General features: G+C 38.1%; 1 protein-coding gene across 6 annotated transcripts in view; it reads left to right on the forward strand.

Moving 5' to 3' along the window:
• ESRRG (estrogen related receptor gamma) overlaps positions 1-27010 on the forward strand; it is a 620288-nt gene that overhangs the window by 439612 nt on the left and 153666 nt on the right. The window contains exons 1-3 of one of the 6 annotated variants that reach the window (XM_072140119.1): positions 4147-4182; positions 10204-10281; positions 22910-23038. The exons of 1 other annotated variant lie outside the window; for it this stretch is intronic. In XM_072140119.1, coding sequence (XP_071996220.1) covers positions 22995-23038 — 44 coding nt within the window. In that variant the 5' untranslated portion in view covers positions 4147-4182; positions 10204-10281; positions 22910-22994. Of the gene's footprint in view, positions 1-3942; positions 4183-10203; positions 10282-22909; positions 23039-27010 lie in introns of those variants that run through there. 4 more of the 6 variants (XM_072140115.1, XM_072140118.1, XM_072140120.1 and 1 more) reach the window with 4 other exon arrangements.

Genomic DNA, 27010 nt, shown 5'->3' on the forward strand with positions numbered 1-27010 from the left:
GGATTGGTGTAGATCACAGGGGACGTGACACTGACTCTTGGGTAGTCTCACATCCTATAATGGGGGACCTCTTCACTTTGCAGGAGGGGAGGAGGAGGAAGAGGAGGGGGAGGGAGAAGAGGGGGGGGGTGAAGGCTTTGTCTCACAGTGTCCATCGAGGAACCACAGTAGGGACAGTCATTTAACTGGATGAAAGCTGGTTGGAGGGAATTTTGCTTTGGTTAATAGGGTAACAGCGGGGGGACGTAGCAGGCAATGTTTTTGGGGTAGATGTGAAAACATGAAAAGGACCCTGCGTGGAAAGATGGCCAGATACCATTATCCTGCAGACTAGAGAAAATTAGCAGCTTTAATCCCAGCCGGTCCATGCGTCTTGTCATTTTTGCAGCGCGTGCTCCTATTTCATCCATCCCCCCCACACCCCCTATCATATCACATATCCTATAGAGAACACATATGCCCCGACAGTCACATAGTAAACGGAGACGCCTTGCCCCTGTCCGTTTAGTATTCTACGGACTGGTACACCGGGAAAATAATTAGTGGCATCAATATTGCAGAGATAAAGATTACCAAGCAGCACTGGAAAAAAATAAAAAAATAAAAAAATCGGAAGCCTCTTTTACATGCTGACGGGGAGCGCTCGCCTTATTCTTTTATGGTATTTTAAATTCCGTCTTTCAATCAAAAAATCTGCTCAAAAAGGCATTTGAATGCTGTAAAATGATTAAATGTCTCCCCTGTTAAGGTTTGAGACTAATCTTTTTTGTTGTATAGCGTCTCCAGAATGCTCGCATTTTACTCCTTGTCCCAAAGCTCTTTTTATTCACTGCTCACAGCCAAATTTACATCTTAATTGCAGGGTTCACATTTAACAATATAGACAGCGTAATGCTACTGGTAATTAAGCTTTTACTACCTGCTTCCTACACCGCCGCAGAGTGACACAGTTTCGCAGTGTTAAGTTCATATTCTTGAGCACTTTCCGAGTTGGGGGAGGGGGGGGGGAGAAAAAAAATTTCAAAAAGTTCGCAAGGCAGGCCGGAATCCAAAAATTTGCAGTCGATTATCTTTTTGGTGGATGAAGTCGGGGGAGAATTGTGTGACGGCAGCTGACAAAGAGTGAAAGAAAGGATAAGTTCTCATCTTCAAAATTTCAAAAAAGTTCAAAAGCAGGTGCGTAATCCAAAAATTGGCAGTCAGATATTTTTTGGGGGTAATGAAGCCTTCTTCAGGGATAAGAATTTGCAGTGCTGAGGGTAAAAGCAGCTGACAATGACATGCATGTGTCCCAATTGAAAGTACCCATGCTCAAGCACTCAGAGGTAAAAGAATCACATAAGTTCTAAAGAGGATCCAGAATCCAAAAATGTGCAGTCCACTATCATTTTAGGTAATCAAGCCATCTCTGGTAGAAGGAATTTGCAATGCGGTTGGTGTCAGGAGCTGACATCAGTGTGTTTGTGTCCTAAAGTAAATGATAAGTCTTAAAAAAAAGTCCTAAAAAGTAGACCCAGAATCCCAAAAATTTAGACATAATTTTGGTAATAAAGCCGTACTCAGGGGAGGAATTTGCAATGCAGTGGATGACAGCAGCGGACGTCTTGCGTTTGTCTTAACTGAAGCATTTGAAAATAAAAAAATCCTAAATTCGACAGGCCCGGAATTCAAAAATTTTAAGCCAAATATCATTTCATACAATGAATCTGTGTTCCGGGGAGGAATCTGTAATGCAATGGATGTGAGTAGTAGATAATAATGTGTTAATGAAATGTAAGTTCCTTATTCCAAAAGTTGCTTCACGGGGAAAAAAATCCCAAAAAGTATAAATGTTGGCATGAATTAAAAAAAAAATTACCTCCGACTCTATTTTTGACTAATGAAACTGTGTTCGGGGGGGATTGTATCAGGAGAAAATTGTGATGCAGTGAGTGACAGCAGATGACAACAATGTCCATGTGTCATAGTTGAAATGTTAAGTCCTAGTTCTCGAGAACTTGAAGAGGATGAAAAACAAAAAGTTGAAATGTCGGTTTCGGAACTGAAAAATCCATTGTCAACAATTCAGGGGAGGAAATATGCAATGCAGTAGGTGAAAGCAGTTGACAATGATATGCAGGTGTAAAAAGTGGAACGTTAAACCCCATCCTCAAGAACTTGGGGCTGAGGATCCCAAAAAAGTTCAGGAGCGGGGGGCAAAAATAAAAGAAATCACAGCCCTTTTTCCACTATTGCTGTGTATCAGGGGATTGTATCAGGAGGAATTTGCAGTGGAGTGGGTGACGGCAGCTGATATCGATATATGCGAGTGTCAACGTTAAAATCTTAGTTCCACGTCCTCAAGCACTTGGTAAAAATAAATTTAAAAAATTCCGAATATCACGAATAAATCTCTCCAACTGATGCTGCTGTGTTTGTGGGGGTTGTATCAGAAATGTGCAGTGCATTGGGTGACAACGTTATGAATCCATAAAAACTGAAACGCTCAGGTAAAACGTAAGGAAAAAAACATGCCAAAAAGTTTAAATATGGACCCAGAAAAGAAGACTAATCGACCCTTTATTTATTTATTTTTTTTGACTAATGAGGCCACCTGCAGGGGCGACTTCGGCTGACACCGAGACGTGTCACAATTTACAGCGATACCTTTTGAAACCAGTCAACATTTATTCTAAGATGCCGGGCAGGAGGTGTTAAAAGTAGCTGGAGAACCCGTGAAGATTCTCCGTAAACACGGTATTGTAGGGGTTAAGTCGTTTCCCAGTCTCTTCCTGTACGCTACGTTTTTGGATTCCGCTTAGAATGCCTATTGTGTCGGTGGAATTTTTGAAATTTCCGATCAAGTTTCTATTCTAGGAGTTTATTCTGGAGGAACGAGGCTACGCCATTTTTTCTGTGACCTTTTTTTTGAGTGTTTTTGGACTTTTACGCTCACCCTCCCCAATACATCTTATTAGGAATTGGAGCAGTGTGAGTTTACTAGACTGTAATCTGCTCTCTGTCACAACGAAGAATCCGATGGATCAATGTGACTGCCCCGGCGTTGCTCATTCTTTTAACATAATCTGAATTTGTGTGCTAGACGTGTTAAATTTGGTTCATACTTGCCTGCTCACTTAAAAAGAAATGGGGGTTGACAAGTGCACGAAGGCGTGTACTTATTTAGGCAAACATATGAATGCTATGTGCGGCTTGAAGACCAGTTAACCCTTTCTCTCCATGGCATGGCTGCAGCCTCCCGGAAGGCACCAAGTCTCACATCCTTCCTCCCTCAAGAGTTTCGACTCGGAAAACCGATAAGGCATTGCGTCAAATTCCCTTCCACACTTTGTTCGCAGGACGAGCAGCTCCGGCATTTGAAAGATTCCCAAATATTCTTGTCATCCAAGGCAATATATATTTTTTTTTTCTCAAAAAATTAAAATTTACCAAAGCTTCGAAATATTCCAAAAAAGAGCAAAAAAATTTCAAAAATTAGAACTATACGTTTATTATAAAAATGAAATGCCAGTCTTGGAGGTAAATGGCGTGTAGCGAGGAAAAGTAAAAAAAAAAAAAAAAGATTGGAAAAAAATTCAGGCTACTGAAAATAAAAAAAATTATAATAATTAAAAATTAAAAATAATCTTACAGAAAATCATTCTTTCATTTGGCTCTGGTGAGTTGTGTTTAATGTTATAACAAACGTTTAGTGCCCAAACAGAGGAAGCTTTTTTTTTTTTTATTCCCTCTTTGTACTGTAGCCCAAAGGAAACATTTGTAGCTCAGGAGAAATCTCCCTCTCCATCTCAGTTTTCAGTGTGTTCTCAATCCCCCCTCCCACAGTACCTGCCTAGCTGTCACAATGTGTGGAGCTCCTGCCCTCCCCTCCTACCATTGGCTATCCTCCCACCAATCCAGTAGCCAAGTGGGCCAGAGGGACTGCATATGTAAAGCTCTACTTCATATTAATAAGCTGCAATCGGGGCTTTAAGTCCTTGATTAGGAGAGTGTGAGAGCTTTTGGTCCCAACTGGCTGTGCCTATAGGCTTGTCACCAGGAGAACATTTGTGTTAATTGCACTGTCCTCTGACAAGGAAACTTTGATTTATAGCTGGGGTGCACAAATTATGGTTGCCGGGCGCACATGGATTCGGTAGAACTTTGCCTTCCAGAGTCTTTTTCCCTGCACTACGAGGAAGAGTAGGTACCTCTTTTTGCTTCTTCTTCTTCTTCTCTTTCTATAGACTGAGATGCAGGTAGGGGCTTCTGTGCATGAGTGGTCACTGTGTGCCTGTCTTGTCTCTATTGTGCCGAGCTTGCTGCTGTTTTTGTAAATGTTTTTGTTTTGTTTTGTAATGTATCTATTTTTTTTTTTGTTGTAATTGTACGACTGTGGAATTGTCTCCCCCTTCCACCGTGAGTCCTGTCACAATCCGAGGGACAGCTGTGTGTCACTATTCAGGTACTAAGAATAGGCACTTGGCACAAAAGCTTAGCTAAGTGTTAAAATGTGGCTGTTTCACTCGTGTGCAGCACATTTTCCTAGAAACCCCCCCCCCTCCTTCCACAAACCTGCGTGCCATTCAGACCACCAGAATGCTTGTTGTGTTTGCAGCCGCTGTCACATTTAGGACAGAAGTGACACCGGCTCGCAGCTTGGGGGAATAATGAGCAGAAAATGAGAAAGCGTGTTTGGAGAAGTATTTATGAAGAGGAAGCTTCTGTGTTACAGCCTGAAGTCGAATTCTAGATGGATAAGCATTAACTAGCTACAATGCAGGGGCTTGTCAATGAGTAACCAGGGCTAGTTAAGGGCCATGAGGAAGGAGAGATGAAGGGGGGTTGGTTTTGGAAGTAAAATGTATCAGATCTGTGCTGGTCGGAGAGTTATGGAAGGTCTTGTAAGGAAGTAGTTGTGCAGAGCGGAGTAAGACCGACATATATTTCTTAGGAGGGATCTGTCATTGATACTTTTGTGTCATGTGGAGCTGCTCAAACCGTTAACAATGCGAGCAGGCATCTGTAAATGTGGGGAAGACATAGACCCAAGAACATGTGAGAAGAGTAGAAATCAACCACCAGCTATTCCCTTATAGTAATAACATATTAAAAACATAAAACAGCATAAAAACCTATAAAGAACAACTTATCCCTAGATATAAAAAAAAAAATCTCTATGTGTGTATGGTCACCGATGCACTCGAAACAACCTTCCCGAGTGTGGCGAACGCTCTGTCTCGGCTAAAGAAGCTTTCTTACATTTACCTTCTTATAGCTAATTTGAATGATTACTTGAGATAAGCTTCTTAAGGAAGATGCATTGAAATGATCTGCGTGCAGATGTCAGACGTAGGGACTGTGGTTCTGGGGCTTATAGTGCATGAGGAGAATATTGGGGTCACTACTTTCCTTTCGAGGTGTTGACCCTTCGAACGTAGTCAATATAGCTGAAGTTTTTGGTCTTCTATTTTTGGTGTTGGTGGTTTTTGTTTTTGATATTTTGTATCTAGGACTTTGCAAGGATTAGAGAAATTTTTGGAAAAAAATTGAGATCTAGGATGTTTCATGGGTTTAGGGTGATGGGGGGGGGGGGGGGGTGCTCCCGATGGAGGGGATGTAGAAAGTTAAGCCTAGCCGATTGTACTTCTTGGGAAATAATTGTTATGAAGGTAACAGATGCAATAAGTGTATCGGCCCGTTCTGACATATGTGTCAATCTCATCTGTGGGAATGAAACAGTGGGGCTCTTTCCATAAAACGCCTTCTACCTCTGATTAAAATGTTACATTGACTAAAGGATTACCGAGCCGACTTAATTTTACTGACTGTTTTAACAGTTGTCACAGCTGCTGGAAAGCGGAAAAGGCAAATGAAAAAAGAGTCCAAAAAGAAGGGAAAACACAAGGGGTCGGGGATGATAGGAAGAGTTGAGGAAGACAAAAGAACGGGATGTAATAGGGGGTCGTTATGGAATATTGGCCTCATCTTGCCGCTACAAAGTTTGGGGTAATTCTATCTAGAGATATAGGAGAGGAGCTTAAAGTGTAACGTTGATAAGACCGGGGCTACTGCCTGTCAAGACGCCAAGATAAGATGACATTAGTGCTACAATAAATGAGTACACAATCTTAAGTGATTGCTTTTAAGTGATCAGGTTTCCAGCTGGGATCTCGGAATTCTGATTTCCTTTCCCTTACTTCACTCTTCTATCCTAAAGTTTGATCCCCAGAGAGAAGGAAGGAAGAAGGGGGGGGGGGGTTTGACGTGTCAATAAAGCTTCCACCATGGGCAAGTTTTCGAGAATATGTTGGCGTTAGTCTTCGGTAGAAGAGGCAAAAAATTTTTTCATAATTCAAAAAAATATTCTCTCCAGTGTTTTTGACACCTCTCCGACTCTACTCTACCGTTCACCAAGCTGCAATAGAGACCTCAACATCAAAAATGTCAAGTTCTCTTCTTCTCCTTTGCCCATGTTCAATTTAGATTGTTGGGGGAAAAAAAAAAAGAAAAGCTAAAAAATAATCTTGTCTTCCCACTCGTATTTCTATGTAGTTTCTGACAGCTCAGGTTTTTTTTTTTCCGCATTTTCCAGAGCTGGATGCTCATTTTAATGTGTTTATGGTTGTGCTCTTTTATTTACTGAGCCCAGTGCGTTGCAGCTGTAATTAACCCATGTTATTAGCAAAGCCCTTGTGAATTCCCATTAATTTCCCAGAATGCTTGGTCTTTCTGCCTTTCACTGCGAATTTCAAGGTGTATTATGTTTTTGTTTCTTTAAGTTACAGTCGTGGCTACTGCTTTACATTTTAAGTGATTATTTTTGAATATTTTTTTGCGCAGGATTTGGGGCAGAGATATTTCTTGATAGTGTTTTTGGATCATACATCGGAGTCCTATTATGGACTCTGCATTTCAAAAAATTTGACATTTTTAAATCTAATTTTTAGTTTTTATATTATAAGTTTTTGGGGGGGGTGGACAGTTCGATTTACATACGTTGGACTTTACCCATCGGAGGACCTACTTAGTTTTAGCTCTCCCCCCAAACTGATTCCTACCGGGTTGATCCACTCTACACATCCCTATTACCTGAAGTAGAGGTGTAAATACACTTTATGGTGATCTGTGCCATACTGATGAACATTTCGTGAAAAATTAAAGCACCCCCTCTAGCATAGGTAAATTTTTTTTTTGAGCACTGTTCAGACATGAAGGAGGGGGCAAAGGAGGTGGGGGGGGGTGTTTAAGGAAATCTGTTTCCTAGGAAGTGGATACATAGTTGCAGACTTCAGCTTACACTTGTCCGGTCCAACCTATGTGAGTTTGTGGATTCAAAGGGGTTAAAGGTATTGTTTTCACAGTGGTATTTGGGGGAATTTACTTGTCCTGATTGTCTTGGATATATGACTTTGCTGTCTGACTTAAAAGGTAGATGGATGGATGGATGGATGGATAGATAGAGAGATGGAAAGATAGATAGATAGATAGATAGATAGATAGATAGATAGATAGATAGATAGATAGAGAGATGGAAAGATAGATAGATAGGAGATAGATAGATAGATAGATAGATAGATATGAGATAGATAGATATGAGATAGATAGATAGATAGATAGACATGATATAGATATGTGATAGAATACATTTGTTAAATATGAGTAGATAAAGAGATACATTGTATCGATATTTTAGATACTAGATTATTATAGATTTTTTTTTACTTTGTAGTGTGAGGTGTAGATGAGAATATTTATGTACAATTTTAAAAAACTATCTACCGGTATCTATCTATCTATCTATCTATCTATCTATCTCCTATCTATCTATCTATCTATCTATGTATCTATCTATCTATCTATCTATCTATCTCATATCTATCTATCTATCCGCTATCTATCTAATATCTATCTATCTCTATCTATCATCTACCCATCTGTCTTTCTATGGTGTTTTCTCGATTTTACTCTTCCTTCTCTCTACTTCTCTTTACAGTACTTACCCCAGGTAGTCCCCCTTAGCTACAATGTGAGGCTATCCTCCACCGTCCTGGACATTCAGCCCCTCTTTTTGTTCCGTTTCCATCCTGTAGCCTTGTATTAAATTGTCATTGTCCTGGAGTAAGATGAGAGAGAAATGAATTGCTGTCCTGGACATGCTCTGACAGTAAAATATTTCGCCTCTCTAACCTTGCATGGTGCTTTATGTGTGTGTTTGATAGAGCAGGAGTGACACCCTTAGTCCCAGCCGCCTGACACATAGCACTAGTCATTACATCTTCTTCCCCCTGCCTTTGGCTTGGACTCTGTGTGTGTGTGATAACCCTGTGTTGTGTATACACGTCCATCCATCTCCTCTTACCTCTATTATGTGTCTACAATTCTCTAGCTGCACTTTTCTGCTCTTTTTGGCACGTGTTTGCAGTATTTTTTGTGTGTTGCCGAGCAAAAGTTAAGAAGTGTGTACGTAGGGTGCGACAATTCCATGTCTTGTGTGCTTATGCGTGTGCCGTATGTGTGTATTAGTGTGCTGTATGTGATTTAACACGCTATGTTGTCCTATATTGTGTATTTTATGTATGTCTTTGTATGATATGTGTGTATTGTACTGGTGTCATGTATTTCTAACTGTGTTATGAGTGTACATTATATGTGTCCTGTTACCTGACATGTAATCATGTCGTATGCGTGTGTTCTGCATTAGTGTTTTATACTAGTGTTCGCTATATATTTCGTCAAGTTTTATGCATATGTATGTACTATTTATACGCCTTAGAGCAGTAATATTGTAGTGTCCAGATCAGATGTGTACACAACTCATAGCAGTGTTAGCTCCGCATGGCTTATAGGGGGTATAGTAAAATGTTATCATGTGTGTATATGTGTAGTGTATGTATGTTTTATAGTATACACAGAGCAGTGTACATACATGTATATTAGATGTATGTCTCATATATATATATATATATATTAGTGTTAAGTGATACAAGTGTACTGAATATATGTCTTATAGTAAAAACTGAGTTGTGTACATACGTGTATATTAGAAGTATGTAATATAAATATAGTGTTCTGTGTATATGTGTGTACTGTATGTTTTATAGCAGATACAGAGTTGTGTACATACGTGCATATTAGAAGTACATAATATACAGTGTTCTGTGTGTACGTGTATACTGTATGTATGTTATAATAAGTCATATACACACATGTATATCATGTTTGTTGTATACATTTAACATTAGGTATGTATGTATGATATTAAGTCATGTACATACATACATGTGTATCAGATGTATGTATTATACATTTAACATTAGGTATGTATGTATGATATTAAGTCATGTACATACATGTATATCAGATGTATGTCGTATATATTTAACATTAGGTATGTATGTATGATAATAAGTCGTGTATATACATGTATATCAGATGTGTGTATTATACATTTAACATTAGGTATGTATGTATGATATTAAGTCATGTACATACATGTATATCAGATGTATGTACATTTAACATAAGGTGCAAACGTTTGTATGTTTCATAGTAGATACTTAGTCATATACACATATGTATATCAGATGTATGTATGTCATATCATAGCGTTAGGTGTATATGCGTGTTCTATGTGTATGTGTCATAGTACATACTGAGTCCTGTACATACATGTATATCATATGTACGCCGTATATATATCATAGTGTTAGGTGTATACGTGTGTACTGTATATATGTTGTTTTACAGTAGATACTGAGTCGTCCACATACATGTATATCAAATCTACGTCATATCAATATCATAGTGTATACACATGTTCTGTATGTATGTTATATAGAATATACAGAGTAGCTTAAATATGTGCATATCATCTGTATGTCATATACATATAATGGTGTTCGGTGTATACGTGTGTTCCGTATGTATGTTTTATACTATATTATAGCTATGGGCACATTCTATTCTATACAACAAAGTTGCTACTATATTCCCTGAATGTGTTCTGTGTGAATTTCCTTCTCTATCCCTTCATATCCTTCTGTGCCATTATCTCTGTATGCATGAATATTTACATGTTATTTAATGCTTATGTTAAGTAATTATGTAAATGTTTTTTTTATTTATATATATTATTATTATTATTTTTTATTATTATTATTTTTTTTATATTTTAGGCATTTCCCCCAGACAACTGATAAAATTCTTTTATCTTTATCTTAGGGAAATGGTTTATGTACACAGACATGGTGTAAATGTGAGGACGAACTCTTTTTCTGAAAATAAAACCTTACCTTCATGGTAGGACCGTATGTTTTTTTTTCCTCTTTTTTGTGATGCCTATTCTATTTTGCCATGTTTTATATATTTTAATTTTTTTTTTGCTTTTATTTGATTTCACCACTTACTATAACACCTATTTTCAGTGACACGACCCATCATCCTCTCACTAATGTGCTAAGTTAGTCTCTCGACATGACTGTGCCCGATAAGTTTGAAATATTGCATTTCCGGCCCAAAAATTTGATTATTTGACCCCACCAAAAAAACTTTAGATAGAAAAACTATTTACCTGGATCATTTTATGCCCCAAACATCTGTTTCTTATCTTTCTGTCTAAACTCAACCAAGCAAGAATTAGAATTTAATTAATTTATTTTTAAAAAAATTTACGCAAATTTTCTCCGACCCCCTTGTACAACGTATTTGGTAAATCCCCTATAGCTGCCATGCACAGTCAATGTCCTGCAGACATGATAATGCTTACATCTTCATTGTCATCTACCAGCACAGTCTATACCTGTCTAAAACAAGTGGAGCATCATATTTTATTCCCGTAAAACAGATTGCTCATTAGACCGTAAACACACATTACAGTCTGGCCGATAGGATTTTTACGGAATTATTTACCTTTAAATTGCAGACATTATGCAGGAGGAATATATCTTATGTCTATGTTATTCCATCAGGAACATGTACTCATCATATAAAAAAAAAATTTTTTAATTTTTTTTATTTTTTGCATGCTTGACTACAGTAGCGTTTATTTGCATTACGATGTCTTGCGATTTGATCATGATTGGTAATTCTGTTTTTCCGTCATATTGTTGCCACAATCAAATAGCGTTATCGAAACGACTAGAATTTGGTGTATGTTACATGGGATCACAGGATAACATTGAGTTACTACATTGGGCTTTTATTAAATAGAGAATCCTATTTCCCAAATCAAATAAAACCTTGAATTGCTTTGATATTAGGGTTAGGGGTGTATTTTTTATATTTCTCTCTGTGTTTCGTGGGCTATATACTACATTTCAGTCCTATTTTTGAATTTTGCTGAAAATATGAATATTTTTGTATTTTTTTTCTGAATGGCTAAATACAAAAATATTCAGATTTGCTGCAAAATTCAAAAATGTGCTTCGTTTTGTAGAAAAAACAAAAACATACACATATTTATCAGCGGAACCTGAACACTGTGTTATAATTTACTTGACATCTCACATCTCAATGGGTCAAAAACATCAGCTGTTTGTCACTGACTGGGGGGGTCAGGCTGCATATTTAGTCGAGTATAGGGATCATTACCAGCACTGAAAGCAGCATGAGAAATGTATAGATAAATCTAAACATGTATCAAGCAAAGTATAATATAATAAATAAAAAAAAATTTAATTTTTTTTAAAGACTTGTTTATAGTCTGTTCAGGAAGAAATGTATTAAATCTTAAATTTTGAAAAATAAAAAAAATCTAAATTTTGCTAAAATTAATCAATTTATATATAAGTGGTTAATATTGCCCAAAATAACCCCAGATATAGGTTTCTGTAATTTTTTTTTTTTCATAAAGGAAAAAAAAAAAGGTAATAAACAAAATAAATACATGAATATGAAATAAAAAAAACAAAAAAAAAACGGGCATCCTCGTTTTTTTTTTTTTTCTCGAAGATGAAGCGATCCTTTTATCTCGAATACTTTGATATCTGCATCTATCAATGTGCTTTTGCGATTGTTTTTCTACATTGTAAAAAGGTACCGGTTCAATTACGAATAAGAGAATTGTCTGCACACTAAATAGGCCTGTTATATTTTCCCCTGTCAGCCCTTCAAAAGAAGGTGCCCATCTGTTAGCAGCACTTGTGTTTCCCATGTAATGAAGTGTGAAAATGTAAACTAGACAGGACTCCCCCCCACCCCCCCCCCACCAACCTTCTCGAATTGTCAGTCAAAAAGAAAAGTTTTAGGGTCTTTGCATACTGATACAGTATTGAAAAACTGGCTAACCCGCAACGCCCATGATGCCTCGCGTTCTGACGTCGACCATGTTGCTAGGCTGGAGCAGCTAAAAATGTATAAGCAATAAATCTTACGGTTCGCAATATGTCGTACGGTTCCGAAGTGCCAATAAATTCTAAAAAAAAAGACCTTGAGGATTACGCTTTTACCCATGTAAATTTTTGCAAATTTTTTTTTAGAAATGTACGCCATCCCTATTGCATATGCATAACCGGATCGTGATTTTGATTTGCCGCCGTAGTCGTCAGTAGCCTAATAAAGTTTAACTTTCAAAACCGAGACGATTGCGCTAGCTGCGATCGTAAGGCGGAGAAAAATTGAAAAACATTTTTTACGAAAATATAAGCGACAATAGACAAATAATCCCTATGGAAAATCCACAACGATCATTCATTTTCTATTCTAATATTCATGGTCTAAAAGAGGAAGTCGATTAAGGAACTGATACTGATGACAATTAGATTTTTAGTAAAAATGCTAAAAAAAAAATATTATGTAAAATTAATTGATATGGACACACAGTTACCCTGAACTCAAAATCTATAGTCCGGAGATGAAAACTAAAAATTATTCTTATAGAAAATATTAGAAGGATATTTCACCGGCCTTAAGACCTTTTTGTTACAAAATATTATAAATAGTATAAACAGTAAATACTTAAAAAAAAAATTTTTGGAAATTTTTGGTTTGTGAGTTGTGCTACCCAGACCAATGTTACTTGTCAACAGCTTAGGTGGGAATTGTATTAAAAAAAAACTATATTAGGATCAAAAAAGGGATTACACCCAGGTGGTGCCCGGTCACATTAGGTAGCCCATCAGTAGATGACATTAGTCCAAATGACACCTGTCTCATCTGTCATATATCCCCCCCCCTCCCGTGTCACAGATGCTGAAACCACAATTGACCAAGATGTAGAGGCTGATATGTTGGTCAGCAGTGGTGCCACAGCTCCATTAAAGGATCTATTCTAGGCCGGAATTATAAGAAGTCTACCAGGTATTAAGAAAACAAAAAAATCAAAAATACCCAACCCAAAAATTCCGAGTGGTGGCAGACAATGCAGGGCATAGCCCAAACAAATTAGAAAAAATTCACTGCATTAACTTTGCTGTCAGAAGGTCAAAGCGAAGCAGTCGTGCATTTCGAAGCTGAAAACGCATTAACCCCTTCAGTGCCAGGGGGTGCGTGCAATGCATAACATTTACTGTAAAACCAATTCATTAGTCTCACGTTGAAAACATTTGTCTTGGGGTCATGCATAGGGCACGTGACTGCCAATTCTCATTCACCGAGCTGGGGCTCTACCTGAGATTCCTAGTTTGTTTGTCTAAGTGGAGAGATCCATTAGCGGCACCATTGCAGATATTAGATCGGATTATGATATGTTTAAAATATTTTTTTTTTTTTTTTTAAACTGCTAGGTTAATTTTGTTAATTATTCGAAGATTTTAAAAAAAATGCAAAAATGACACCTAAAAATATCAAGCCGCTCAAGAAGTTCGAGATAAAAGGGTAGATCTAAATATGAGCATTTTCTACCATATTCAGGAAATTTTTTAAAAAGGATATAGGATTATTTTTGAAATCTTAAAATATTTTTGAAATTATTATCACACTCTATGTTCTAGTTGCAGCACTCACTACACCCTTTGACTCAAAATAAAAGAAGTGTTGTAATGTTGTAAGCCCCAAAGACCCTATATTTGTTTTAGACTAATATTTTTCACTGCTTTTTTTCCCAAGAAGAAATATTTTTCACAAGATCGGCAAGAAATTTGCATATTTTTGATTCATTTTATGTTAATTAGTAGTAAATTACAACTAAGTTCTACTTACTGTTACGTTTCATTTTTTTTGTCAAAGAGTTGGATTGTTCTTCTTCCTCATGTCTCTTACCCCTAAACTGATCCCTCAAAGTCATGTGATCCCAGGGAACAAACAGGATGTTGGAGATTCCACATCCTGTCCTTGTCTTTTCAAAAATGTACAACTTTTCTGTCTCTGAAGCCTTTGCTGCTGCTGATAGAAAAGTTTCACATTTTCATGCCAGGTAAGGGTGTCTTTATAGAAAATAAAATAAAAAATTATTGACCTTTTTTATCATTTGTATACCCTTGAAAAAATATAGCACAAAGCTATAGATATTCAGGCCAACCTGATAACGACAATTATTATTTTTAGGGTTAATGATTGGTTAGGGTCCGGCATTGCTCCGAACATTCAAACATCCTATGAAAAATGGTTAGCACACGACAAAAACAAAATTTACAACTGCCATCATATATATAGAAATGGTACAGCCCTACTGACCTTTCACCTGCCCATGACAATAATATACTGTGATGTAGGCCATTCATTAGGTTCTGTAGGACTTGGTATTTTCTTGTTGGTGGATGTTGAATTTTTTAAATATTTTTTTTAAAGAAAATTTTTGTAGAGATGTGATTTATTGATTTAGTGTTTTATTATGCAAAATCTTCAGGGGAGGGGCTTGTGGAGATCAATCAATGAATTTACTAGCGATATATTTGACTGTATTATATTTATGTTCTATTTTTTACCGTATTTTACAGATTTCTTTCCTTAGAAAAATATGGCCGCTAGGAGTTAATCGGGCATCAATCATGTTTTTTTTTTTTTTTTTTTTTTAGTAAAAAGATAACATTATGCATAGATTTATCTGTACATTAATTCCACGAATCGGGAGCATTACAGATAATGTCAGCTAACAAGTCATGCTAGAGCTCAGTGCAGAAACTGAAAAGATCAGTGTTATTTAGCAGTTTTGTTCCAGGGAGCGTAGCTGTGAAGAAAATGTGAAAACATGTCACTTTCTGTAATCTAACTGGCAATAACAGGGAATCTTGGAGATTACGACGTGAAGGGGGAAAAAAAAAGCATTGAGAAAGAAGATGTTTTTTTTTTCTCTTTAGATGCCGTTGGATTTGCGAAGAAAAGAATTGTACAATTTTAATTTTTTTTTTTATTAATTTTTTTACTTTACCCACATATTTTTTAATGTCTTATAAGTGGAACATATTTGTCTTTATTTTATTAATTTTATAGCTTATAGCTAATCTGATTTATAGAACGACACAGAAAAGAACTTCCATCACTTAATATTTAGTGTGGTGGGGGCGGAGGGGGCAAAAAAAAAAAAACCTAACAAATCGGAAAAATATGACATTTTTGTTATAGTTGTTACATATTAACAATACCTATTCCTTACATTGAGGCAGTAGAATCCTTCATCGACTTGGTCATAACTTACTGATCTACCAATAGGCACATAAACTTAATTTTAACCTTGACATCTAATAATAACAGTGTTTTTGTATTTTTGAGTATTTTTTGTATTTTTTTTAATTACAAAATCCCTTGCTACATTCCAGTTTGACTTTTAATGACTTATGTCCTATTTCAGCCTGGTTTCCCTGTTAGATTATAAAGTGTTGTGGCCCCTAAGGCCGCCCGTTAAGGTTGCCCGGTATACCGCCGGTAGCCCGGCACTATCAGCAGTTTACATTGCTGATTTCATTCTAAGTATGATTGTGTATAAATACAGTTAGTTAGTTTGGTTTATCTGATAGCCCCAGCGCAGAAAGAGAGGAGCCGAACAAACTGTTTTTCAGTAAATTCGCTGTTCATACACCTGATAAGATTGAAAGAGCTTTTCGAAAGGCTGATATGCTTTGAATAAGAAAAGAATAATCAGTTTTACTGGCACCGTCTTATCGGGAAAGCAGTTAAATGCCAATGCTTTTACATTACCAGAAGTGAACGTTTCAGACGCTGCTGGGTCTTTTCTTGAAGTTAAAGACTTCTATCTTTTTGTGAAGGAGAATTATGAATGGTGGGGTAGATTACCCAATGTACAATAACAAGCACAAGCTACTGAGAATAGAATAATAACACGTCGGCTTCCGATGTTGGGGGTCTTCGCGACGTTTGATCTACTCAAGAAATGGAGAAAAAAATTTACTGTATGGATAAATAATTAGATTAAAGAAATTACTAAAACACAAGTATAACTGGGACCATTTTCTGTAAATTGTTGGGATATTTTTGATTCTTTTATGTGCGAGGAGCTTCAACAAAATCATTTGGTGGGTTCTTGGTGGCCAGAGTAGATAGCCGTTCCGTTAAAAATGTATGAGTTTTGCCAGACAGCCTTCAGTTATTAGGAGGGATTTGAAAGAAAATCCAAAAAGTTGTGTTACATTTTGTATGCTTTGCGGAAATGGTTAGACATTTGGTGTGTGGTCATCTGTTTCCGATAGCGTTGGTAAAATGGAAAAGAAGTTTTGAGTATATCAATACCAAAATGGGCTTATGTACTGAGGATACAGCTCACCATCCAATGAAATATGTTACATTGTTAATAACTGTAGGAGATACTTACGGGGAGGGAAAAGTTTTAGGATTTATCTACCCACCAGCTCCTCAAAACTGGGTCCTCACCTTCTGTTGAAAAAGATGGACTGTATAATTTGGATGAACTATATAATTTGCCGTATATTATGGTTGTTTCAAACTGACCAAAGATCTAGACAAGGCTCAACTCAACAAAAAGATGGTGTAATTATAACTTTGTAGGCTACTGCAGTCTCGCCAACGTAACCGCTTGGTGCATCATCTGCTAGTGTGCTTGTATTTCCTCTGAAGCCTACTTTTGCTGCAGTGCAGATTTACCAGCTCAGCTGATTGCATTAAGTGTTGCCCATTGCCCATTTGATCCCACATGCAGCACCGGCGACTCCGTAAATTACAGCAGATTGAGCAGGTACACCGAAATTAAACCTTGACACAGTCATGGTGTGACTAGTCTGTCTGCTGCATGGGAAGGTAACTTTATTAATAGATTAGCTCTATAGTCCTCAAGGTGACTCGAGGTCCTAAGATGGCAGAATCGGACTAGAGACTTTTTGAATCAAAAACATTGCTCTCTTTAACTCTCTTTAACTCTTCATCTAGACTCCACATCTCTTTGTAAAGGAAAGCTGTCAGGGATTTTTTTCGCTCATTACAGGCACGCTTCCTCTATGCAGCAAAGTCTCGATACAAGTACTTAATTCCTAAAATTTAATCCGCATGATCTCCATTGTGTTTGATTCGTTTAGACTTGGCTTAACATAGTGATTGTACTGAGATACGTTTAGGTTCACTAGCATATACTTATAATTTACACTGCAGACAGGATGATTAATGTCTTCATTATAGTTGAGGGCAGATCTGGAGGGGTTAACAAATTTTTGAGAGTTTCTTAACTCATATGGCTGTTTGTATTCCCTTTTCCCTTACTTACTCTTTGTCTCCGTTCCTCTCTGTCGCATTTCTCATTTTTCTTCATTTTATGCTTGGAAGTGGCTGTTGCATTCTGATTTGATAAATGATAGTGTAAAAAGTGTTTTGATTGATTTTGGATTAGTATTGATTGCTCTTGATTAGATCACTGACACTCCGTGATCAATACGATTCGATAAGACACTGCGCCTCTCTTCTATCCCTCGCAGACGACCGGGGGGAATACAAGAAAACTGAATGGTCAAGGATGATAAATTGACCAAATGCCTATCTTCAGAAATCCTTTACTTTTAAGTGTATGGATCTCTCAAGAATCCAACGTTTTGTCTGTAACAGTTTGCGAGTTCAGACCATTTAATAACGTAAAGCCTGGCTCCAGTAGTTTCCATTTACTTGCCTATTCTGCTTCTTGAACACAAAATCTTGGCCAAAAACGAGACAACTTCAAGTAAGGTCTCGGAATTTTACGTTCTCGATAAAATGACCTTGATGAAAACAAAAATGGAATGTGATAGAGATTCTTCTTAGTCTGTTCAACAAAAATAGACAGGTTAAAAGGTATTATGGGGAATATCAAGAACCCACTTGGTGGTCAGTAGATGTCCAAAAATGACTCAACTTTAGGATAATTGTAGACAAACCACCTTTTTACTTCTTCTTCGCCTTGTGCTCCTCATTTGTCAGATATAACCATGTATCCTAGTTTCACAAGGGTCAAAGAGACACTTGTTTGTCCTCCTTTGGGTGAATGTTGTTCTATGAATATGTTGGCTATATAGAGTGTAAACTTTTTGGGCGTAAATACCAGATGTAGGTTCTACTTGTGGTCTATTTCAAGAGAGTCCTTTATATTAATTCAATAAATATCTTGTATCAGTATATTTTGAGTAGGCCACCACATGCACTTGTACTTAAGAGGACTCAACTCAAACCTAAAAATTTACTAATACAGTTTTTGCCTTAATTTAATGTCCAAAATTCCATCTCCATCCGATATCCTTTCCTCGTTTTACCTTTAACCAAGTTGAAATTAAAAAAAGCAGTTAGCTCGGCTTTCCCATTCCAAACCCGATTTGCTCCTCCGCTCATAATGATGTTCATATCCCTAGTTTGGAGATGATTAATCCAACTTTATTAGTACAGCCAGGACAAGTTCTACGTGGTGGTGAATAATATGAATTCACCATCACGACTAAACCTGACGGTTTTAACTGTTTGGGAGACGGATCTATTAGCCGCGCGCAATACAGATTCACCGGGTTTGCAATAGTTTGGGCTCTTAAGATGTTAAATCAACGTCATGAATAAATTCATGGGGCTACATCAACTACTGGAATCCTCCACCATGTGACATACCGTACATTGCTGTGTTTTCATTTTCTTTGTATGGAATAATTTCTTTTCCTTTTCCAAAATGTTCACCAAAATGTTTGTTTTTACATGAAAAGGAAATTAGAATCCTAAAATTAGAATCATTTTATTGAAACCTATAGACTTTCTGATGGGATATAATTTGTGTATATTGTAATTCTCAGTAGGGGGTTTGGGGTGGTGGGGGGGGGGGTGGCAGCACCTGGCTGGACTCCCCCACCTCTTTGTTTAATATAGAGGTCATTAACCCTCAACTTTGATCATTGACTCTTTGGGTCAAGTATGTCGTGAGGAACTAAATTGTGCATCGTTTTCTGCAAAATAAGGGAAAAATACTAAGTCGAGATGAGAGATGCTAGGTCCAGGTTCCACTATGACAAGATTTATGGTGCACTCATTTCTAAAACACCCACTCCATGCCACCCTATGGAAAGGCTCGATCACCCTCTACGGCAGAACGGCAGACAAGCACTTTCATCGACCACTTATACAAAATAATTCTCTGTAGGTCTTTGTTTTATGACGACACATAGGCAAGAAAGCCAAAAATACCCTTCTATGCTACATAGACGACATAGACTACTAGTCTGCTATAAGTTCTATGTATTGACTGTACGTTATAATCTCCTGTAGTATGGCTAGACCTCTGCAGGTGCACAGTACATCACTCAGACTTTACTACGCTCAACTTCTGGTTGAGTTTAGAATTGTGCCATTACTATATATACTGCCACTAGGGGGCGCTACTGAAGATACTGGTTATGGGATAGCTCACAAATGTTTCCACTGGATATCTGGATTTGTGGGTCTATTAAAACAATTACAGAGTACTCAAGTACATAATGGTTCAAAAGTGAAGGATCATAATCTTAACTTCTCCTTGGGTGAAGGACCAATGTGGTTATATTGGGCCAGGTATTTGTTTTTTGTCTATGAACATTGATGTCAATTTTTATGTCCTTACGGATAGCCTGATTGTTCCCAGATACATGACACAGAGTCAGTAGTGGATTATACTGTAGGCTGGTTTGGGCGGTAGGCCAGGGCCCAAGCCTTCGAGGGGCCTCATGGCCACCCAAACCACCCAGAGAAGGATCCCATGTACACAAGAGCCATTACAGGGCCTATGAAAGTTTTCCAAAGGTCCTGAAACCGTAGATTGAAGCAGACAGGAGGGACACATCCTCCATTCCCCAAGAAGCTGGATTCTAGAACCATATTTCAGAAGTGGATTCCACGCTTGTAGGGGCTATAATATTCATACAGCCCAGGACTTATGGCAGGCTTAATCAGAGTGCAAAAAGTTTGGTTTATAATTTTTCCAAACTTTTGTATCCCACCCAAAAAATTGCACCCTAAGGGTCAACTACTTATGAAGCCAACCATAGATGTAGACTATCCACAACCTGACCAAGCATCTTGTTCAGAGGCCAATCCTTGAATGTCGATCACATGGCCAAGGTAGAATTTCTTGTTACCCCACTAGAGCCAATGTCTCCGTATAAATTGTGGTATAAATGGGCACTAAGTGGGTGATATAATAGAGGATTTTAGGACAGCAGAAGACAATTATGAATAGGTGGTTACACGTAAGACGGTCAAGTATCTAAAGCCTAAACTTAGAAAAACAAATAATATAAAAAATTTTGTTTAGCACAAAAATGCCTTTTTTTTTTTTTTTGGATAATCTTTATTGCACTTCCACCCGGGTCTGAGCTGCAGCTCTATGTATCTACGAGGCGCAGCCCGGTGCTGCCAGAACCACAAGCCTTCAGCAGACAGCTAGTCGGCAGCAGGTGTGAACTACATAAAACAGGATTAAGAGAGCAGCAGAGTGTACACTAAAAACAGAAACCACACGCCCCTTTCGCCCCATCATCAAAGACACAGAAGTCAGAAGTCAGAGCGGGTCCTGCAGCCCCTGTTTACTAAACAGTGCTCAGTCCTCTGTGCAAACTGATCTGTGCAGCTGCAATTACTTAACCCTTCACTAATAGGGTTAAAATTAACGTCCACTCACTCAGGGAGGAAGATGCAGTCCCCCATGAAGGGTGGGGGGGATGCTATTTTATTCAGATCTAAATTTTGTTTATAATTTTTTATTTATTTTTGTATTTTTTATTATGTTTTTGAATTTTTATTTTATTTTTGAATTCAACATATTTTATCATTAATGGGGAGCCTGAGCTCCATGCCTGCCCGGTAGATGGTTCTAATATATCGATAGAGCCCTATTTACCCCATGATGGTCCAAAGGGTCTTTTTGGGCTCTTTTGGGCTGGTACGGTATTTTACTAACTATAGTGGTGAGAATAGAAGACTGTGCTTCCTATAAAAGGAGTCAATGTACAAAAACATATGTTATTTTTTGGAGTGAGACCCTTAGAGGTCCTCCCATCGGAGTATATTATATCTCCGGGCACGGATCTCTAGAGAGACGTCTTACACTTTTGTGAAAAGTTTTAAATATTGGGGGGGGTCAAGATAATGTTGCGCGATGATAGAAATTTTTTAATTTTCATAGATTTTCGAACTCTTGAATTTTTTTTCCTATCATAGTATTTTGTACCAAATTTTCACCTTAGTAGATTATGACTAGGATAAAAAAAATGGATGGGAACAATATTTTTTCAGATATTTTTGGGTTATTTTTGTTTAGGGCATCAGTTATCAATAGCAGGGATCCTGTAAATATGATGACCTCACACGGGTTTGATCAGCGTAGGTTAACCCCTTCATTTAGCAGGTGTAGAGGAGGTGCCTACAGTGGGTGTAGCTGTCACTGATGTTCCTTGAGTGATGTCATCTTGGCTCCCAGGGTCACAAGTGCATCTGTCACCGGGTTACCAAGGAGCAGCTATAAAAAGACTCAATCAAAATCCTAAACATAGTAACACATTTTAAAAGCGCCCAAGACAATATGCAGGATACAGTAGCATCGGGGAGGAATGTTTTTGTTTTATCTCTTAAGGTGGAATTTTTATTTATTTCTTCACAGTCTTCTATAGTTGAAAAATTCCGTTCTGTCGCTCGGTAGAGACGTAGGGATTTTGTGTTTTTCCTTTGGGTGATTATTTTTGAGTTGTAATTGTCTATATCTGTTGGAATGTTTTTGGGTTGGGGAAAATTTGGGGGTTGGTTTACAACCACATGTATTTAATGGATAGTACAATGTAACAAATGTTATTTCCGGTTAGTTAAGGTGGGATTTTTTTAATTACTTTTATTATAGCTAGAATGTTTTTTTCTTTTTTAGACATTTTTTGGTTCTTTACAGTCTTTTAACGTCTATGTGGCACATTTAGTGTGCCAGTGTTTGATGATTCCCCTGCCCCCTGGCACCGGCCTCCGAAATCTTTGCTGGTCGGAAGTGCTGTGAAAGGTGGAGGACGTTTATGCCATTTCAGACCTGGCATAGAATTGCCCCCGAGCCTTAACTTCATCATGTGAAGGGTATAGGTAGTGCACAGGTGCAAGGCAGGACCACCCCCCACTGACCAACTGCATGGCCCAGCACCTCCTCCCTCCCTGCCCAACCAATGTAGAGGGCTCTGTGCCGGAAATTGTGATGTCTTCAGGGGTAGAAACTGTAATATGATTTTATTTCATCGTTGCCGTCAAGTTTTCAAAAATTCTAGGCTAAATCTCAATTTTCTTTTTTTGATTTTTCTTTTTCTTCTTTATTGATAGAACCAGAATGTTTTTGTGAAATTTTTGTCTATATACATCTTGGCGTGTGGATGTGGCGTGTACTTCTATCCTGTATACTTACCCATTCCCTTGTTTACCAGTACACAGAGGTTTTTTGGAAGGTAAACAAAAGAGGGTGTTTTTTTTTTTAACCCTTCGTGTGTAAAAATGTTTAAGTCTAGCGAGCAGCCAATGGGCGTTAATCTGTTTATCTTGGCTAAGGGAGGACGAGTGAGCACAGAATGAATCTTCTCTTTCTTAGTTTTCAGAGTGTACAGATCAAATATTGGAGAATATAGGAAAATAATAGAAAGAGCATTTCGTTGGATTCCTAATTTTAAAACAAGATGACTTCCAGGGATTTTCCTAACTTGTCTCAGCCGTGGATGAAGTAAGACTTTTTTTTACTATTTATTTACATACCGGTGCCTACACGCTGCACATTACAGAGACGCACATATGTACATACACGAGGAGCATGGGAGTTTTGTACTTTTATGCTGCAACGTTTTGCAATGCTGGAAATATATATATGATAGACTGAGCAGGAGACATGAGCCGGGGGAGTGCAGGGCGTGCGCCAGAGCCACATGTCTTAGGCTTTTTGTACATCTACCTTGATAAATTGAGACAAACAATGTATAGATGTCGGTGGGAAGAGAGGAGTGACATACACCAAAATCAGGTGCATGCACCATCTTCATAACCCAGAGGGCAGGTGCATGCACCATCTTCATAACCCAGAGGGCAGGTGCATGCACCATCTTCATAACCCAGAGGGCAGGTGCATGCACCATCTTCATAACCCAGAGGGCAGGTGCATGCACCATCTTCATAACCCGGAGGGCAGGTGCATGCACCATCTTCATAACCCAGAGGGCAGGTGCATGCACCATCTTCATAACCGAGGGCAGGTGCATGCACCATCTTCATAACCCAGAGGGCAGGTGCATGCACCATCTTCATAACCCAGAGGGCAGGTGCATGCACCATCTTCATATCCTGGGTGCAGTGTGCAATATTGTTAGAAGTTTTTTTGTTTAATTAACATGATTTTATGAATACCTATACACATCATCTATCTATCTATCTATCTATCTATCTATCTATCTATCTATCTATCTATCTATCTCCTATCTATCTCCTATCTATCTATCTATCTATCTATCTATCTATCTATCTATCTATCTCCTATCTATCTCCTATCTATCTATCTATCTATCTATCTGTCTGTCTATCTATCTATCTCATATCTATCTATCTATCTATCTATCTATCTCTTATCTATCTATCTATCTATCTCATATCTATCTATCTATCTATCTATCTATCATTCTTAAATCATATCAACCCATCTATCATATATATATATTATACTCCTTTTATGTGTGTATATAAATGTAATGTATCGGCCATTTTATTATCCTCTTCTTTGTATCTATATTATCTAATCTTAAATATATATCTAAATTCACAAGACCTATTTGTTTTAGATGTTCTATTTATATCATATTTATCTCTACTAACCTTTCATTTTTTATTATCTCCTATTATTCTATCTCATATCCATCTATCTATCTATCTATCTATCTATCTATCTATCTATCTCCTATCTATCTATCTATCTATCTATCTATCTATCTATCTATCTCATATCTATCTATCTATCTATCTATCTATCTATCTATCTATCTATCTATCTATCTCCTATCTATCTCCTATCTATCTATCTATCTATCTATCTATTATCTATCTATCTATCTATCTATCTATCTATCTCATATCTATCTATCTATCTATCTCCTATCTATCTCTCGCATATCTATCTCATATCTATCTATCTATCTATCTATCTATCTATCTATCTGATATCTATCTATCTATCTCATGTCTATCTATCTATCTATCTATCTCATATCTATCTATCTATCTATCTATCTATCTATCTTTCTATCTATTCTCTATCTATCTCATATCTATTTATCTATCTATGTTCTCCTATCTTTTATCTACCAGTATACATCTAGCTATACATCTGATTACATCTTTCTATCTACTCATATCTATGTATCTATCTCACTTCTTCACATCTACTCTCTTACATCTATAGATCATCTATCTATCAGGGGTAGATTAAGACTGCCATGGGCCCCTTAAAGCCTTGGGCCCTGGGATACCACCCAAGCCGTCTATATTATAATCCATGACTTCTATCTATCTCATATTTATCCATCTTCCCCTCTATTTGTAAGTCTACTAGTCATGAGGACAGTGAACTTGTTTATTGCTCACAGGTTTCGTCTGAATATCCCACATCCCAGCCGGATACAGGCCAGACTAGTCATGTAACATCCTAAATGGATGCTGTGGTCGGGGGCCTGTGAAATTACTGCTCAGGACTTAGCGCCCCCCCCCCCCCCCCCCCAGCCTCCTTCCAAACTCCTCTCCATCCAGGCAATGATTCTCATGTTAATGGCACACACGGGATAATAATTGGAGTTGAGTGTTTAACTTCAGCAAGTGTTACAGGAAATCTGCGAGCGAGACGTTACAGGAGCGGGCGGCAATGTGCAGTCTTCACACTCGGCCCAGTAGTCACTTACACCCATGGGGAGTCGCGGACCCCCAACCAAGCTTCATTATCCACAGCACTGAGTCTGAGGTCACCAACTTTCTACAATTTTATTTATTGCATCTTATATTTTATCTTGCCTTTGCATATTTGGATTTAGTTTTTTTTCTTATTTTTTTATATATTTTTTTAATACTATATTTTTATTCTACTTTTGACCCTAGTTTTGATACCCAGTGTCTGATCCACCTCTGGTCTACGGCTTCCCTAGCCTCCGATATACATAATAATATGCACGCTTATAGTGTTCTCTCCTCCATAGTGCAGATTTTTTTTTTTTCTGCTATACATTTCTGTGCCCACACGCTGCTCTCTTGCTCCAGTGACAAGAGTATACCTGGAAGACAAGCCCCTCGGAGCGGAGGCAGCTCGCGTCAGACAGGGCGCTCTGCCATCTGTCCCACCTGCTGCATTCATGTGTCCATCTGGTATCTGCAATAGCTCATCGCAGGCTACAACACAAGAGCACTTGGTCTGGAAAAACAGGCAGGGCGAATTATTTAGGTTGCTGTGTAAATAGAATAGAGGGGAGAGGCCGTTGGGTGAGGAATGAGGAAAGAGTAGGGGGAATCGCTGTATATATGTATACACGTGCCATAAGAAAGGAAAGCAAAACAGAAGCCAAAACGTGCACATCAAAAAAGTCATTGAACAGGTTTATGAAGACGCCACCAGCATATAAAAGGTTAATGGAATTCTGTGGAAGTTACTACGCAGGTCATATCCTATTATCACAGAACTGGAATATGTTACTTTCAAAGCAATGAACTCTGTGGGGCACATTTATCATAAGCCGGTGCTAAGTGTGCCAGTGTATGGTGGTGCCCCTGGTACCCGCCGGCTCCAGCCTCCTGATAGATTCCGGTGGGCAACTTGGATGTACCACACTAGTTCTACACAAGGTCAGACCACCGGCCACATAGCTACCGGCAGAACACATGGGCGGGGTTTTCCTGCCCACTGATCCACCAGGCACATCCCCTTTACACCCCTCCATGCCCACTTGGCATGGAGGCAGCTTAGATGAGAAAGTAGGCGCAGTTCCTGGTGATGCAACAAGAATTGTTCTCTATTTAAGGGCCTTTACACCAGATTTCCGTTTTACGAGCTCTGGTAAATGGTTGCCCTCTGTATGTAATAGTATATTGGCTACTCACTAATTACAAGGTGAGTCTAAATTCCCAGAACCCCCCTTTTATTTCAGAAACAAAAGAGTAGATGACATATCTGATCCCCCAGTAAGTAGCTGGAACATTAACCGGAACATGACTGCCATCTAGAAAGCCGCCATATTGGATCAAGGGCAACTATTGCCAGTGATTAGGTGATCATCAATTGATACAATCAGATCTCTTGTGTTTCAAAAGTAATCAACACAGAAATTCTCCATAGATTCTCATGGAGGTTCATAACGATTGTATCCAGAGACTATGTGGAGAACCAAGGACTACACAACACATAGCCATAGATCACAGGGAACATCCCTGGTCGTTGTTAATAATGCACGAGATATTGAAAAATCTCATCGTGGCAATTGATTTCTAAGACAATTCAGGTCTTGACCAACTTTCCACAATAGAAAAACTTGCTTTCAATCCAATATGGAGGTTTTCAAGTAGGCACCCATGTCCCGGATGAAGATCAAAAGATTGACCCCTTCACCCATTACTTGATGGGAATTCAGATATGTCATATAAGGCATCTCAGGACTTCAAGGTCTGCAACTGTAAG

The sequence above is a fragment of the Engystomops pustulosus genome, chromosome 3, assembly GCF_040894005.1.
Source record: "Engystomops pustulosus chromosome 3, aEngPut4.maternal, whole genome shotgun sequence".
NCBI lineage: Eukaryota > Metazoa > Chordata > Amphibia > Anura > Leptodactylidae > Engystomops > Engystomops pustulosus.